The 17,682-nt window shown below is 40.5% G+C and overlaps 2 gene segments (V, D, J or C); both read right to left on the bottom strand.

The window, feature by feature from the left end:
- Positions 1–6,914: 6,914 nt before the first annotated feature.
- Positions 6,915–9,113, bottom strand: LOC129407074 (immunoglobulin lambda variable 2-18-like). The segment is given in 3 exon segments: positions 6,915–6,970; positions 8,625–8,954; positions 9,068–9,113. Coding segments are annotated over 3 exon segments (432 nt in total).
- Positions 9,114–17,151: 8,038 nt separating this feature from the next.
- On the bottom strand, positions 17,152–17,682 carry LOC129407073 (immunoglobulin lambda variable 2-23-like). The segment is given in 2 exon segments: positions 17,152–17,528; positions 17,637–17,682. Coding segments are annotated over 2 exon segments (423 nt in total).

Genomic DNA, 17,682 nt, shown 5'->3' with positions numbered 1-17,682 from the left:
TGGAACAGGGCACCCTTACTACCCTTTTAGATTAACTTAATGAGAGGCAGTTCTTGAGACTTTAGACTTGATTTCCTGTAAACCATGGTAATGATGTTTCCAGAATACAGGTCCTCACTGCCCCTGGAGTCATCTAATGGTAGAACTAAAATTCGTAAAGCAGCCGAATTAAGCTGATTTCTACTACATTTTTTACTTTCTAACAGCCTCTGAACGTCTGAAGTCTTTCTTCTGGTTTTCTCCTAACTCCTTGTCTTTGGATTTTCTACTTTGTTTTGTTTTGGGATCACACCTGGAGATGCTCAGTATTTTCTCTTTTACCATTTTCAAAATTTATTTTGAAATAAATTTATTTTGAAATTTTATTTTCTCTTTCACCTTTTCAAAATTAAAAAATTTTTTTAATTGAATCACAATGAGATACACAGTTACAAAGTTGTTCATGCTTAGGTTTCAGTCATATAATGTTGCAACACCTGTCCATTCATCAATGTACATTTCCCGCCACCAATGTCTCCTCCTCTTCCTCCTCCAACTCCTCCTCTCTTCCCTCCTCCTCCTCCTTTTTCGTCTCCTCCTCCTCTTTTCATTCTGGTGCTTGTGTGTTATTTCTGGCTCTACAATCAAGAATCACTCCCGATGCAGTTAGATTACTTATTTGGGCCCTTTCTGGATGAATGATTTCCTTACTGCAAACTTATCTTTTAACACAGTTTTTGTGGCATCCCTTATGTTCTGGTAATTGTCATCTTCATTAGTGCTTCCAGGAATCTTCCTTTCCCCAGGGCCCCTCACAGGTCATTGTTTGGAAACTATTCTTTTTCTTTCTCCCTCAGGAATGTTGATTGACACATTGTTTTGACTAAGTTGCTCATAAGAGAGTTGTTTCAGATATACAGTGCTCCAACACCGCTCTCACCTCTAATGTCCCCTCTCTGCACCAATATCCCCAGGTTCCATCCCAGCCACTTGGTTGCATATAATAAAAGTATTTCATATCATTGGTCCAATAAAACCAAGAAATGGTGGGTAGAAGTATCAGAAATGAAACTAATAAAAGTCAATTTATGATGATGAGTTGCTATATGTTTTGAACCTTTCTTAATCTAGTAGGCGACAACAAGATGAATGGATAGTAAGTGCCATACTCAATTCCACATGATGGGAAGTATCTCCTGCCCTTGATAGGAGCTTTTTAAACACTTCCTACAAAACTTGTTTCAAGGCTTCTTGTTCCCTAAGCCATTGTCTGTCCATGAAGTTCTATATAAATCCTTCAAATCTGAATAATAATCTGGCTGGATAGAGTATTCTTGATGAGATCTTTATTTCACTGAGTTTTTGCACTATATCCTTTAATATTCATTTGGCTTATAAAACCTCATTTGTAGATCTGCTGTTCATTTAATGGACTTTACTTTGAACAAAAGTTTTTTTGTTTTGATCTTGTTCAGTATTTTTCTCTATATACCGATTTTGTCTTTGGGTACAATATATCTTGGAGTTTTCCTGATTGAACCTATTTTCACTGGGACCCCAGCAGCCTTTTGGATCTTGGTAGTTGTAATCATCAACTCTGAGAAATTCTCATCAATTTTTTAACTTGTGTTTCTTTACCACATTTATCTTCCTGTTCTTTAGAGACATCAGTGATTCTTATTTTGTTCTTTTTGAACTTATCCCATAGTTCTCTGGTTGGCTGTTCATTTTTTCCCAGGGTATTTTCCACCGTATGCTGCTTTCTATTGGTTTCCCACTCTCATCTTGAAGCTCCTCAATCTTCTGTTCAGCTTCTGTTATTCTGATGCTCAGAGCTTCTATCGACTTTATTTTTAATATCATCTACCATGTTCTTCATTTCTGTGATTTCTGACTGTAATTGATTTCTCATTTCAACTCTCATACTTCCTTATGCTTTGCTAACAACCTGTGCTATCACTTCTTTGAACTCTTTGAACATAATCATCATAACGCCTCTGAAGACGCTGTCTGAGTACTTACTGGTATTGTTTATGTCTTCAGTGATACTGTGTTTTGTTCATTGAGCTGAATGGGTTCCTACATGTTTCCCATTGGTTTTCTAGTGTTCTTATGAGTCTTTGTCGTAGTTACACCCTGCTGCTAGAGACACACCCCCCCTACTGCTCTGGAAGATACTAAAAGATAGAGCTGGCAACTGCTCTCTGTCTTTTTCTGTCCATCCTCACAGATGACAGGAAGAATAACTGAGCAGATGTAGTTTGTTGAGTTGAGCTATTGCACAAACACACAAGTGGCCAACAATTCAGGTGTTGTGATGTGAACCTTTCAAATGATGAAGTTTCAGTGTGGAGGCTGCTGAGACCCACCCTGAGGGAGGGGCTTTTCCTCCTACTGGAACTCTGCCTCCTGTTCTAGATGGGTCCAGAAATATCAGCGTGAGGCAGGCTTCGTCTGGGACTGTGGAGCAGCAAGCAGAAGGTTAGAGGAATCTTCTGGCCTCCTTTATATCCTGTTTAAAACTACTTACCCTAGATTGTTCAGTAGTAAATTTTAAATCTAAGTATTTGAGTCTCCCTCCACCCCAGGTCAGTTTGTGATTGCTTTCCCTTTCAAAGCAAATTGGTCTGAGAACATAGTTGATTCAACTCTTATTTTCTTGAATTTATGGAGACAGATGTTGTGTCCCAAGATGTCCCAACATCTTGGAGAATGTGTTATGTTTATTTGAGAAGAATGTGTACTCGAAATATGGGGAGTGAAAGAGGGGTGAAGAGCACTAGAAAAACCTGCTTGATCCGTTCCCTCAATTTATTTCTTTAAGATCACTTTTTTCTTGGGGCTGGAGCAATAGCACAGCGGGTAGGGCATTTGCCTTGTACATGGCTAACCCGGGTTCGGATCCCAGCATCCCTTATGGTCGCCTGAGCACCGCCAGTAGTAATTCCTGAGTGAAGAGCCAGTAGTAACCCCTGTGCATTGCCTGGTGTGACCCAAAAAGAAAAGAAAATAATACCACTGTTTTCTTGTTGGAATAAATCTCTAAACGTTTTAAGCTTAAAATTGGTTTGTGCTTTCTCCGGGGCTACAGGGGGCTTGGGTTTATTTGCTTATACCCATCACAGTGCTCCTGAGATATTCTCATTCCTAGGTTTATTGGACATTAGAACTAAACATTTTAGGCTTAACATTGGTATGTCCTTATTCCTTTGCCACAGGAAGCTTAGGCTTTTTGGGTTACAACCATCACAGTGCTCCTGAGGTACTCCCATTCCTCTGTGCTTATCGGTAACCTCTTCTCTGTTCTCTGCTTCCCCAACCTATAGATCATCTTTATCACTAACCAGACTGTTGACTTATAAAGTTAGATCCTTTAAGGACACTGGATTTGTATTTGTAAGTGAAATATTGCTTTTCTTTTCTCCTTATGTCCTTCGTATAGTTACTTTAGAGTAATGTCCTTTTTTATATGGACACAGGAAGATTGTTATTGCTATGCTTTTTTTTTTAATTTAAATTTTATTGAATCACCATGTGGAGGGTTACATAGTTCTCAGGATTATGTCAGTTATACAATACTCAAACACCCTTCCCTTCACCCGTGCCCATATTCCATCACCAACCACCCAATTATACCTCCCGCCCCCTCCCGCCCCCCCAGTCCCCGCCCTTGTAAGTGACAAGTTTCACTTCATTTACGCTTTATCTTGGTTACAGTCCATGTTTCAACACATAACTCACTATTGTTGCTAGGGTTTCCCCCCAAAAAAGAAAAGACAGTCCCACTGTCAAGGAAGCATTTGATGGCTCTCCATTGCTGAGAATGTAGAGATATTAAGTCCCGCTGTTTGTTACATAACTTTTCTATTTTTTCCCCCCCTAGTCCTGCGCCACCGAGATCACGCCTGTTTAGTAATCACCACGCTGCCTGACAAAGGGAAAACAAACCAAAAAAGATGGTTATTTCCCATCATCAGCCGGCGTGGGGCTCTGGCTTAGTTGATATTCTGGTAGAATGTCTGCAAGCAGTTTCTGGAACCAAAAGTAATACGCTGGTATTGGCTCCGGCTCGAGATTCCACCAGCATCCCGCTGTTCCAAGTACATAATAATTTATTCCCTTGTATCCCATTCCCACGCCACCAGGTCCGTGTCAGCTTAATGGACATCATACTATGGTTAACGCCACGCCGCGTTTCTTCCCGAGAAAGAAGGATATTTCTTCTCAGCCGGTGTGGGGATATGGCTTAGTTCAGTCTATAGAGATGGCTACCACTTTGGTAGCCTTCAATATTTCAGCAAATGACTTACTATTCTTGTTAGGATTTCCCACCAAAGTCCGGCCCATTAAAAGGGAACCATTTCATATTGGTGATGATTAAATGACAATAGGTTGACGGCCATGGCAGCGGCCTCGCAGCTTTAAATTTCTGTATAAAGTCCAGGGAAAGTACAGCCAGAAATTACACGTCGCTACAAACTTTAACCCTATTATGGTCCCCCCAAAGTCCAACCCATTACAAAGGAACCGTTTCATATTGCTGATGATTAGATGACATTAGGCTGCCGCGGCTGCGTGGCTTTGGGTTTCTATATAAAGTCCAGGGGAAAATTCTGCCTAAAATTCTATCGCTACAATCTTTTACCCTTCAACAAAAAACTTAATACTATTGTTTGGAGTTTCCCCCTACGGTAAGCCCTGCCAAAAAGGAACATTTACACGTTGCTGACAATCAAGAGATACTAGGTCGGCGGTTTTGGATTTCTATATGAAGGCCAGGGAAAATTCTTTTGGTAATTGCATCACTTGCTGGCAGCGCCTGGGCCAGAAGCTTCGAGCACACAGTTTGGAGGCATTTTGGTGGCGCCGCTCGTGTCCAAAGTGGTTCAGTTGCCTCCGGGGTCGATATCGAGCGGGGCCGGAAAGGCTATTGCTATGCTTTTGTAACTTGGGAGTTAATTGATTCTGAATAATATTCTCTCCTGGACATCTGTTTTCTTGACTTAAGCCTAAGTTGGTCATAGTTCCTAAGACTTCAAAAAGCAGAGTCCCGACAAGAGATTAGATAGGCCCAGGGCAAGCTATGAGCTACCCTGGCATTGAAATGGGCCAGACCAAGCACCATAATACTTAACTATAAGTTAACAGCATTGTCATGGACAAATTCTGTCATTATCCAAAGATTAGCAACTGGATTAGAACCCTGCTTAGGGTTAGGAAAGACTAATCTTGCCTGAGCACTGTAGTCTGAGCTATATAACAAGATGTCCCCAGAAGAGTCACCCTATAAGCTCAATGTATTTCTTACTGTGTCCATACAAAGTGACTAATATTATTAAAAAGTAGAATAAGATGAATGGTTAATTGGTTGTAGGACTAATTAAAGGAGAAACACACCCCTTGACGGTATTTTGCCCTTATGCGGATCATCTTCCTGCATGAGAATTTGTCCTAGGAAAAGCTTCCCCTGACAAAAGGACCTTACATCTATTGATTGTATGATCACACCTATGTGTAACTGCTACCAATCTTTTATGATTTGGGGATATAACTAAGGCTAGAAGAGAGATGGGAGGGGGGGGGGGCCGGGATCAGAGGAGAATGGAGAAGAGATTGGAATGAACTGTAACTGTTACTAACCGGCCTGGTCCTCATTTTCTCCTTTGTCTGTTCAATGCCTTTGGCTACCCCAGGTGTAGAAAGCAGCACTAGACCACAGATGCAAGTGGCAAGAGAGCACCGTCGTTTCGTATTTGTTTTTCTCCTTTTTGGGTCACACCCAGTGATGCTCAGGGGTTCTTCTCCACACTCAGCCACAGGAATTACTCCAGGCAATGATTGAAGGACCATATGGGATACCGAAGATTGAACCTGGGTCAGACGCAGGCAAACACCCTACCTGCTGTACTATCACTCCGATTCTCGTATTTATTTTTTTAATACACATGATCCTACTGAGTTCTTGTCTGGTTGATCAATCAGGCAGTGAGAGGGTGGTTTTGAAATATACTACTATTATTTTATTGCTGTCAGTACTTTTTCAGATCTACACAGGTTGCTCTAAATATCTTGATGATCTACCATTACATAAAAGTATATTTAGATGTGTAATTTCTATTTGATGTACAGATCACTTGATCATGACATGGTGATTGTCTGTATATCTTCCACATAGACATTTTTATTTTGAAATCTATTTTGATACAAGTGTGGTCACTCCAGCTGTTTTTGTAAATTGAATATGGTTGGGGCCACATCCAGCAATGCTCAGGGCTTACTTCTGGCTTGAGAGGTTATAGAACCAGTTGGTGCTGTATAAACTCCCAGGCATCTCCAACCTAGCTCATTAAGCTTGGTGGACTTCTACACTGCATCCACATTTTGTCTGTCTGCTGTGCTCTGGGGGCTATGAATGCAATTCTGATTTTGTAGTACAAAGTTCTTAAACTGTAGTAAGAAAAAGGCTTTAGTGGTGGCAGATTTAGCAATTCACCGGGGATCAGGAGGGATGGAATGAGGAGTAGGAGTTTCTGTGCAAGTTCTCAGGTAAGAGCTTCTGTGCATGTTCCAGAAATTTCAACAGGATGAAAAAATCTCTGGGCTATTTCATGATGGCTGTCTGCATATGCTCACCCGTGGTTTCTAGGTGCCCTTCTACCCCAAGCTCCCTGGGCCCACCCAACAGTGTTCCTCTTTATCCTGTAACTCAGTCTGGGCACAGAGACTGTCACAGGAAGAAGATCAATGCAGGCAAAGAAAGTAATAATTTTATTTTTTAAATTTATTTTTATGTTTAATTCTCCTTTTTTGCTGGCTAATTTACGCAGTCTCAGTGCTTGCTAGATTCCTTACTGCTTGAGCCTCTTTATTATTCTACCCCTATAGGGGAAAGCAGATACCCATTAGAGAAAATGACTTCCATTTTGCATACTAGTCTATGGTAAGAAGGCTGCAACCTTCTGTGTATTCCTTATAAATTTCTTTATCTTGGCTACAACCAAAAAAGTACAAAGAAATGAGAGTTATGCACAAAACAAGCTCATAATTAAAACCACACCTAAGTGATTCATCTATCTGAAAAACCTATAGAGTGAAGACAAATATAAAAATTCAGTAAGGCATGAAATTTGGTGTGGGGCCCCGAAAGGCCTTGTATCTTTGCACAAGCACTCCCAGAATGCAAAGGGCAGGGAGGAAGAGACATGATAGGAGGAAGAAAATGTAACTGAGTTCAAAGCAACCAAATGATTCACTAGTTTGCTAGATTGGAGATGGGTAACCATGGTAACCTAACCATGTTAGTTTCAAGGCTAAGCAAAGTTCTGGTTTTGTAATTTTCAGGCATAGTGAAGAAATTACAGATAATAATGCATGCAGCAGACTGGACACAACTTACCTGGTAGTCTGCTACAAGATACCTTTTATGTTTTTTAAAATGACTGTTTTGTGATCAAAGAGATAAAACAGTGCACGTGGCAACCTGGGTTGGTTCCGTAATATCCCAAATGGTACCGCAAGTACTGCTAGGGATAATAGCTGAGTGCAGAGCCAAGAATAATTCCCACGCATCACTGTGTGGCCCCAAAACAAAAGTAAACAAAAAGCAATTAAAATTGACAGTTTTTCCATTACAGAACTTGAATATATCTAGGTTAGCTTCCAAGACTGCTCAGTTTCTGAACAACCAGAAAAATTCAGTAATAATGAAATTCAGTTAGTATAGGAATACTCCTATATTGGATATAATATTATACATATATACATACATTGGAAATTTTCATGGAAATATTGAACCATCTTGAGAGCTAAAATAAAAAGTAAAGAAAAAACTTGAGGGCTGTAGCAATAGCACAGCGGGTGGGCATTTGCCTTGCAAGCAGACGACCCGGGTTCAGTTCCCAGCATCCCATAGGGTCCCCTGAGCACCACCAGGAGTAATTTCTGAGTACAGAGCCAGGAGGAACCCCTGAGCACCGCCATTAGTAATTCCTGTGTGCAGAGCCAGGAGGAACCTCTGAGCATTGTTAGGTGTGACCCAAAAAGCAACAAAAAAAAAAGAAAGAAAGAAAAACCTTGATAAGGAAGCAGGAGAAACCAAACACAATGGTCTATGTGTTAATGATTTCATTAATGTAAAATGACTGAAATAACCTTACATAATCACCAATAATGTAACTTTTTGTTTTGTGAGTTTAAGCTAGGAAGGAATCGAGAGTTAATGGTAATGAAATAGGAATTTCTTTTAGGGACATAGAAGAGTTAATGAATAATAGTGCTAACAGATGCACAAATGTGAATATAGTAAAACTCTAGAAGGAATATAAAATATCTTAAATACAAAATATAAAACAAGTATTTTGAAAGATATAAAACAAGAAATAAAAATATTCTTAATAAGTATAAGTGACTAAAATAACTTCTACAATCTATTCTTTAATACAGATGTGGTGAGAGAATTAGAAATGAGTATAGTAAATGGTAAATATGAAAAAATGTATAAAAATTTATAAAATAAAATTTTTTGAATATTTCTTTGTTATTTGAACTTTGCATTCACTAAAATTTTGTAAGTAAGATAAAAGCATCATAACTTGGATTTAGAAATGTGGCAGCCTGAGAAGGTTGAGAAGAGGTTTTTGTCTCACTTCCCTGTGTACAGCAGCTACTGTGGAAAGTGTTACTTCTTGTATATGAGCTACAGTAATAATCAGCCTCGTCCTCAGGCTTGAGCCCAGAGATGGTCAGGGTCACTGTGTTGCCAGACTTGGAGCCAGAGAAGCGCTCAGGGATCCCGGATGGCCGCTTATTGACATTATGTATCAGCACTTTTGGAGCTGTTCCCCCCTGCTGCTGGTACCAGGAGACATGATTATATGCAATGTCATTGCTGGTTCCTGTACAGGAGATGGTGACAGTCTGTCCCTGAGTCCCAGACACTGAGGGAGGCTGAGTCAGAGCAGACTGGGCCCAGGTTCCTGAAGAAAGAGAAATAAAACACAGGTGAGTTCAGGCTGGTTCTGGATGAACCTGAGGAGGGGAGACAAAGGGTGAGCCCACATGTTCCCAGGGTCTCTTCCCCGGACCTCACCTGGGCCCTGACTGAGGAGGCTGAGCAGGAGAAGAGCCCAGGTCATGATGGAGATGCCCAGAGTGCTGCCTGCTGACACCCCAACCCTGGGCCTGGCTCTCTGCCAGCTCTTATCCCTCCCTGCCCCAGAGAAGGGAGGGGCCTGCATGCAAAGCTGCTCCCTGCACCTGCCTCTGCTCACCCCTCTTTGGCCTGGACTTGAACCTTAGATTTCTCAGAATTTCTTGATATTACAGACATCTAAAAAAAATTCTTCTGACATTATTCTTCTCAGAAAAAATTATTTCTTTATACATGATTTTCAGAGAATAATAAATATGCTGAAACCTCTAGTGTTCATAATGTCTGTGTCTTACACTGTGCTGGGACATGACATTGTCTCCATGAACAAAGTGTGGGGCACCCTACAGATTCCCTCAATTGGGAGTTCATGTTAAGGTTATTTTATAATATTTGGAAAAGTTAGTTACTATCTCTGAAAAAATAACTTGCTCTGATGATCTCTTACTTTGGGGACTACAAAGTACACACTTTTCACTGCTCCCTGACACAATGTTTTGTGATGCAATATGTGCAGTACTGAATTTCTCAGGCAGCTTGATCACTGGAGCACTCACCTACCCACCATAGGGATGCTCCAAATTGAGGAAGTCCAAGCAATAAACAGCAATACAGAAAAACACAAGGAATGATATTCCCATTTGTGTCTCCCAATGTTGACTTTGCATTCTTGAACTTGTCAATACCATTTTCCACTCTCCAACTCTCATCCAACAAGAGTCAAGACAGTAAATTATGTACTGTAGTTTGGCATTTGAATAACAGTAGTAAGAGAAAAAGTGAGAAGGACAAGCTCGGTTTTGTACCTTTGTAGATATACACAGTGAGTTACTTCTTATGAATTTGTATTATCCAATATTTGATTCTATTTTACCTTATATAGTGGTTACAATACTATGTACAATACAGTATATATAATATACATAGTACTAAATAGTATATAATGAATATAGTATAATATGTAATCATGATCACGATCATGATAGCCCGTTAATCACTGATTTCTCGGGCAGGCCCAGTAACATCTCATTTCGTCCTTTCCCTGAGAGCTTAGGAGTTCATCTGGACTTGGCCCTCCCAACGATGTTGCACTGGGGGCTCTTCAAGGTCACGGGAATGAGATCCAGCTTGTTACTGGATTTTGCATATAAATACACCATGGGAAGCTTGCAAGGCTGTCCCATGTGGGCAGGAAACTCTCAGAAGACTGCCAGTTTCTCCCAAAGGGAGAAGCAGGCTAAAGATATCACTTCTGATAGCTCGCTTTTAAGTTTCTCTCTGGATTTTAGCCACTGATGGGATTACACACACCTGGGTTCCTCTGCCGGTACCTTCATGCATAAGGCCTATCCGAAGGTGTGGAGAGGGGCCTCAAGCATGGCTGTAGCTAGGTTCCAGTGGTCCTCGGCCTCCAGGAGCTCTGCTTGATGTGGGGAGGGAAGCTGGTAATATGTAATACTATATAATATTCAAATGGTTTCAACATTCTTGGGCATCCTTTAAGTCAGTGAACCAATAAATATATACGTCTATGATACTTCAATCTCTCTATATATCCTATGTAATATAATTCCACCTCTCCAGACTGTATTGTGAATACCAACATAAAATGACATCTCACCGTTATTTCTTCCAGAAGCTTGGAAAACAATCTCAGTCATAGCACACCAGACTGTATGATAATGTAATGTAAAAGACAACCAATCTTAAACAAACATTACTAGCAATCTGAACTAAAAAAAATTGCACAGAAGGCTAAACTGTAATAACTGCTTTGTAAACCTTCAGACAAGGACTTAATATACAAATGGTGATATACAATTTTCACAAATTTTTTATACAGACATATTTTTTGACTTTTTCATTCTCCATTTAGTAGTAAAAATCAACATAAAACAAATTATTGTGTACCAGCAATGGGGCATGATTGAAGGCTGTTTGGGAAAATGGAGTCAATTGTAGAGGAAAGGTGACAGTGGTGGTGGGATTGTTATCAGAATATTGGCTACCTATAACAACAAATATTGGCTACCTTGTTTTCAACTTTGTTAACCACAATATTGAAATAAAATGGGTGGGAGAGGGATAGGGAAAGGCTTGGAAAACTACATTCTATTTCTTACATTTTGTCTTTTTCTTTGAATTTTTTTTCAGTACTGACATTTTGGAATACACAATGCCTGCCTTACATGAGTAAGCTTTCAAGTTCAAATCCTGGTATCACCACATGTTATGAATATGATTCTGGAATCTCTGTGTTTCAGATATGAGGAACTGGCCCAGGACAGACCACAGGAATCTATTAGACTTAAGAGCTTTCTTAAGACTCTTTTTACAGGAGCCCGCGTTGTAGAATAACTTGTCTATCTGTTCCTGAGCAAGGAATTTGGATACAGGCACCCTGGGTCGCAAGAAGGGTGGTGGTCAGACCAGATAACCAGACCCATATCACACGATCCATATCACAAGACCCAGGACTGCCCCCAGAACCGGGATATTCCTGAATATTGGCACAAATACTGATCTCTAAAACCATAGGCTAAGGAGTGATGTCTTTTTAATGGATTGGTTAAGAAAGTTTGTAATATTACAAATCTATTGGCTATGAAATGCATGGGCTCTGCTGTAACGGCCAGGGAAGGCCTATATAAGATCTCCTTTGGAGAAGCTCGGGGTCTTTTGCCCAACCTGCTGGACCTGTGTGTCCTCGTAGGGGGCTGGACCCTGGATAGCCAGTCTTACAATAAACCCTGCTTGCTGTTTGCAGTCTCTGGAGTCTTTTTGTCATTATTGGGAGATCTCTTTCTGCACCCTAACACAGATTGGAAGATTTAATGTCTGGATTCGTGCAGTAGAAGAGATTTTCTACAATACAACATCCAGGTGACGTGGCACAGCAAAACTCTCAGGAGCATCCAATAATGAGCAGTACTATAAGACATTAATATTTTCACCAGGAAAATAGATTCCAGGGAACTCCAATGCTGAATGTGTTGCCCTAATGAGCAACACAACTAAAGGTGAAAGCACCATAGTCAGTATAATAAAAAGCCTTTACTATGAACCACAAAAGCTAAAAAAAAAAAAAACTAAGAAGGAAAGGAAAAGAACTACAAATACATCAACTTTTAAAAGAAACCCACTTTACTGTGGGGCTGGAGCAATAGCACAGCAGTAGGGCATTCGACTTGCACGTGGCCAACCCAGGTTAGATTCCTCCACGCCTCTTGGAGAGCCCAGCAAGCTACTGAGAGTGTCTCGCCCGCACCCACAGAGCCTAGTAAGCTGCCCGTGGTGCATTCAACATGCCAAAGACAATAACAAACAAGTCTCACAATGGAGAGGTTTCCTGTGCCCGCTTAAGCAAATTGATGAGCAACAGGATGACAGTGAAAGTAATAGTGACAGTGACAACTTTACTGTTCAGTCAAATAAATATTCATCCACAAGTTCCTCTTCAGCTCTGCTAAACTCACACATTGTTTCTCTACTTTATGCAGTTGGAGCAATAGCACAGCCGGTAGGTTGTTTGCCTTGAATGCAGCTGACCTGGGTTCGATTTCTCTGTCTCTCTTGAGAGCCCAGCAACCTACTGAGAGTATCCCGCCCTTATGGGAGAGCATGGCAAGCCACTGTGTGTCATATTCGATATGCCACAAACAGTAACAACAAGTCTCACAATGGAGATGTTACTGGTGCCCACTTGAGCAAATCGATGAACAATGGGATGACTGTGCTATGCAGTTGAAAGCCACAAGAACACTCAGAGGAGAGCTATTTGAGTAACTGAAAATGTGATGATAAATATTCCTGAGGGAAACTCTGCATTTCAAAGAACATCAAGAGCACTGAACTTTATGTTTTTCATTCTGTGCTTCTGAACTCAAGAAGAGCCACCAAACTAGTCACCCACCCATACTTTTTCACAGGAAGAGCTAGCGATAGGTAGGTACTGGTATTTAGTCCAATTCAGGGTAAACCACACAATGATCTCCCCAGACCAAAGTCTTCACTTCCCACTAGTGACCACGTATTGCATCACTAAAAACTCATGAAGAAAGCACATTGACTGGAATAACTCTTCTCCAGGTCCTCTCCTTTTCCTCCATGTTTTTAACCACATCCGTTATTTCTAGTACCCTCCCAGTCTCTCTCATCCTCAGATCAAAATGACAAAAAAAATTAAAGAAAAAGAGCAGTATATAACCCAATAAAAACTACAAGGCATCCACTCTAAATGTAAGCATAGAGAAATATTTTTGAAATAGAGAATAAACATACCATAAAATTTAATAAAAATTTATAGAAAAATAATGCAAATATGTCATCTTTCAAGTGGTAGATCCACCAGTATAGAAGCAATACAGATAACTCTACAATTCAAATTATCAGAAAAACTCATATTCCTAAATGTATACACACTGAACAGGGTGGCCACAAGAGTTTTTAAGACACTAATAGATGTGAAATAGTAGATGAAGGAGCCCAAGTTGGGATCTTTGCAGAGGGTCTAATGATGTGAAGCTTCATGCTCCTGCTACTTACTTGAAATCATTCAGGTGCCTCCAGTAGAAGGAGGAGAAGAAAGACGGATTTCCCACAAAAGAAGCTTTCTCATTAAATAACCTGGTAATTGTGGGTCCCTGAGAAGGCTAAGAACATTCATTTTCTGAACTAAATGATCAGGAAAGGAAAGATATTAATCAACTGTGAAGACATCCAATATTTCCTTTTATGAGCTACTGTGAGTCAACAGTTCCTGCAATCAAGGTATGAGATGAGGGCAAATGTAATGGGGAGCAAATTGAGAGGATTGAACCCTAGGACATGCTTTGGCATCGGTTGTTTTACTTCATGTACATTTACTAGGCCACAGATGAGTTTCAATATCCTGGGCTTCCTTCAGCTCAGTGAACTAGTGAATGTATAGATGAGTGATACATAAATCCCTCTATATAAATGATATATGAATATTAACCTTTCTCTCCACCCTGCATAGTGAAGTTCAACATAAAATTATATCCCCTCTTTATCCTTTCAAAGGCTTGGAAATCTATCTTCAATTTCTCATATTTTGTCTTTTCTTTTTCTTCAATTTTCACATTCTCTAATACCTGTGCTCTAAACCTGAGTTAGGGTCTGTAGACTAGCTCACTGCTTAAAGGACCTGATGGGCATGAGTAAGGTTTCCAGGTCCACCCACCCAGTGCCACCACATGTCCTGAACTGGATCCTAGAGCTCTGCTCTTTCAAATTGGAAGTTTTGCTGCCTTCATCCCAGCACCATAAGGGATTTTCTGCAATATATCACCCAGGTGGGTATGAACACCAAAGCAAACAGCTGTAACCCAGGACATGCTAGTACTAAGAGGCATGTGAACTCTTTTTTTTATTTTATTAAATTTTTAAAATTTTATTGAATCACACTGAGAGAGTTACATGCTTTCATTTTTTGGTTACAATCTCAGACTGATCAAACACCCATCCCTCCACCAGTGCACATTCCCCACCACCAATATCTGGGGCATACCCCCCCTTTCCACCTCCCCCTCCCACTATGGAAGACAATATTACCCATAATCTCTCTCTACTTTTGGGCATTATAGCTTGCAACAGACACTGAGAGGTCATCATGTTTAGTTCATTATCTACTTTCAGAACGCATCTCCCAACCCAACTGGTTCCTCCAGCCATCATTTTCTTAGTGATCCCTTCTCTATTTCATCTGCCATTCCCCTTCAACAAGTGAACTCTTATACCAGAAAAATATTGCCCCAGGAATCACAGTGCTGAATGTGTGAGCACTAAAATCTGATGTGTGGCCCCTGTAGGCAACACAACTAAAGGCAAAAGCACCACAGTCAGCGTGCCTACAACCCTTAGACATCACACACAAACCATTACTAAGGCAACAAAGAAGGAAAGGAGAACTAAAAATTCAAAAACATTGTTTTTAAAAAAATACCACTTTAAGGTCAAGTTAAAGAATATTCTCAGCATCAGATTCCACTCTAGCTGTAGGAAGCTCATACCAACATTTCTCCATCCCACACAGTGGAGAGCCCTGAGAACACACAGAGAGAGGACAGCTGTTTGACTAACTCAATACGTAGCACTGTAGCACTGTAGTTCATCGATTTGCTCTAGCGGGCACCAGTAATGTCTCCATTGTGAGACTTGTCCTTACTCTTTTTGGTATATCGAATACACCACGAGTAGCTTGCCAGGCTTTGCCATGTGGGCATGACAAAGCCTGGCAAGGTACAAAGCTACAAAGCTCTCGGTAGCTTGCCAGGCTGTCCGAAAGAGATGAAGGAATCGAACCCAGGTCGGCCACGTGCAAGGCAAATGCCCTACCTGTTGTGCTATCGCTCTATTCCTGTCACTCAATATGTGGATCATCAAATGTAGATTAGGAAGGAAACTGCTGCATTTAAAGCAACATCAATAGTTGTGAACTTCCTGTTTTCCACTTTGTGCCTCTGGACTCAAGAATAGCCACCAAACTAGTACTCCCACCCATATTTCTTCTAGGAAGAGTGAATTTCAGGCAGCTATCATCATACTTTTCAGAATAAACCACAGCAAGGAATTTTCCAGACCCAGCTGTTTACCTCCATCTGGTGGCCATATACTGCATTACAGAGACTGATAAAAGGCACAACCGGAAAAGGCACAATTGAGCTGAAAATCCTCTCCTCCAATCCCTCTCCTTTCCTCCATGTTGGGAAACACAGAGACTTGGAGGGAAATGAAAGAATTGAAAACCACCTCGCTTCTTACTAGTTCTTTCCTAACCTCTTCCTCTGGTCCTCAAAATCCAAAAAAGGCAATGTAAATTAAAAGAAAAGAAAAACAAATGATTTCTACAAAGTGCCCATGTTATGGCCTTCTTTTTCACTTTTATTTTGTTTATTTTTAGAGGTTTTATTTCAAAAATGTGTCATTTTTTAATAAAAGCGTACTGTGACAATCATTGTCATGTTGACTCACCCACTAGTCTTGCTCTTCAGATTCCTAAACCCTGAGGAAATACAAGTCAAGCAACTAAAATCCATAAACACACTAGTCTCCAGTGGTTAAAATCCTGGGCTCTCTGAGGATAGGGGCAGGCCTTGGTCCCTGCTACCGAAGCTCCTGCAGGCGCATCACTCAACAGTGCTGCCACCATGCCGACTACTTATGACCTAACTTCATGGCCTCACTAAGGTTCCTACAAACTCATCCCAGGTCAACAGACCCTGAAATTTCTGGACCTCCAAATTCCACAAAACTTAGTCGTGTTCACATTTCAATTTGCTACAATTTGCTTCTGAATAGTCCTATTGAAAAGATTTCAAGTTTCTCTTTGCTTGTATGCTGTGAATGAAAACACCAGAAATTGGTCCTTAATTTTTTCATTGATTAATTTATCAAGTGACAAATGAATTATAGTCATAAAAGGAACTATTATTTATCTGTAGCAAGGGATTTATGTAGGTTTCAGGATGAATGAACTAGAACATAATGACATCCCTAAGAAAAATTAAATAACTAATATGCTTTATGAATCCCTAAAAGGAATATATAAACTCCTAAAACAAGACAAATGCATTAACATGGATTTTAAATTTTTTTATGTAGAGTGTTGAGGAGGAGAAATATTGGAGAAGACTGATGGTATATAGGAAGTTTCTTTAAGAGGAGAACTATATTATGGAATAAAAATGTTCATGGATGTGTCAAGGTAAAACTATAAGAAAACATGTCTTAAAGGACTGAAATTATGGGCTGCCAATTCTATCTAAAAACTTTCCAACTCTATAGGTGGATATAAAGATTACCTCAGACAATTAATGACTTTATTATTGTGCATGTCTGCATACCATACAAATCAGAGAGAATTGGAAACAAATATAAAATGCAGCAAAAAACTAAATATAAAAGAATTTGGAGAAAGTTATAATTTTAAAAAATAAAAAATCATAAGATTATAATCATTCAATATCAAAATAAATATGTAAACAAATGAAAATCTAAGTTCATTAGGGAAGAAGGATGAGATGACTGAGAGCAGGTTTTTGTATCACTTCCCTATGAGTGTGAACCACTGTGCGTGTGCCACCCCTTCTGTAGGAGACACAGTAGTAATCAGCCTCGTCCTCAGGCTTGAGCCCAGAGATGGTCAGAGTCGCCGTGTTGCCAGACTTGGAGCCAGAGAAGCGCTCAGGGATCCCTGATGGCCGCTTATTGCCATCATAAATCAGCATTTTGGGAGCTGTGCCCTCCTGCTGCTGGTACCAGGAGACATCATTATATCCCCCAATGTCATTGCTGGTTCCTGTACAGGAGATGGTGACTGTCTGATCCTGAGTCCCAGACACTGAGGGAGGCTGAGTCAGAGCAGACTGGGCCCAGATCCCTGAAAAAAAAACCCAACATACTCTGATGAGTTCAGGTTGGCTCTGGATAAACCTGAGGAAGAAAAGGCTGAGCCCAGATGTTCTCAAGGTCCCTTCCCACACCTCACCTGGGCCCTGACTGAGGAGGCTGAGCAGGAGAAGAGCCCAGGTCAT

This window comes from Sorex araneus, chromosome 9, assembly GCF_027595985.1.
Source record: "Sorex araneus isolate mSorAra2 chromosome 9, mSorAra2.pri, whole genome shotgun sequence".
NCBI classification, from domain to species: Eukaryota; Metazoa; Chordata; class Mammalia; order Eulipotyphla; family Soricidae; genus Sorex; species Sorex araneus.
The sequence above is the reverse complement of the archived record's forward strand: the minus strand, read 5'-3'. Positions and strand labels throughout refer to the sequence as shown.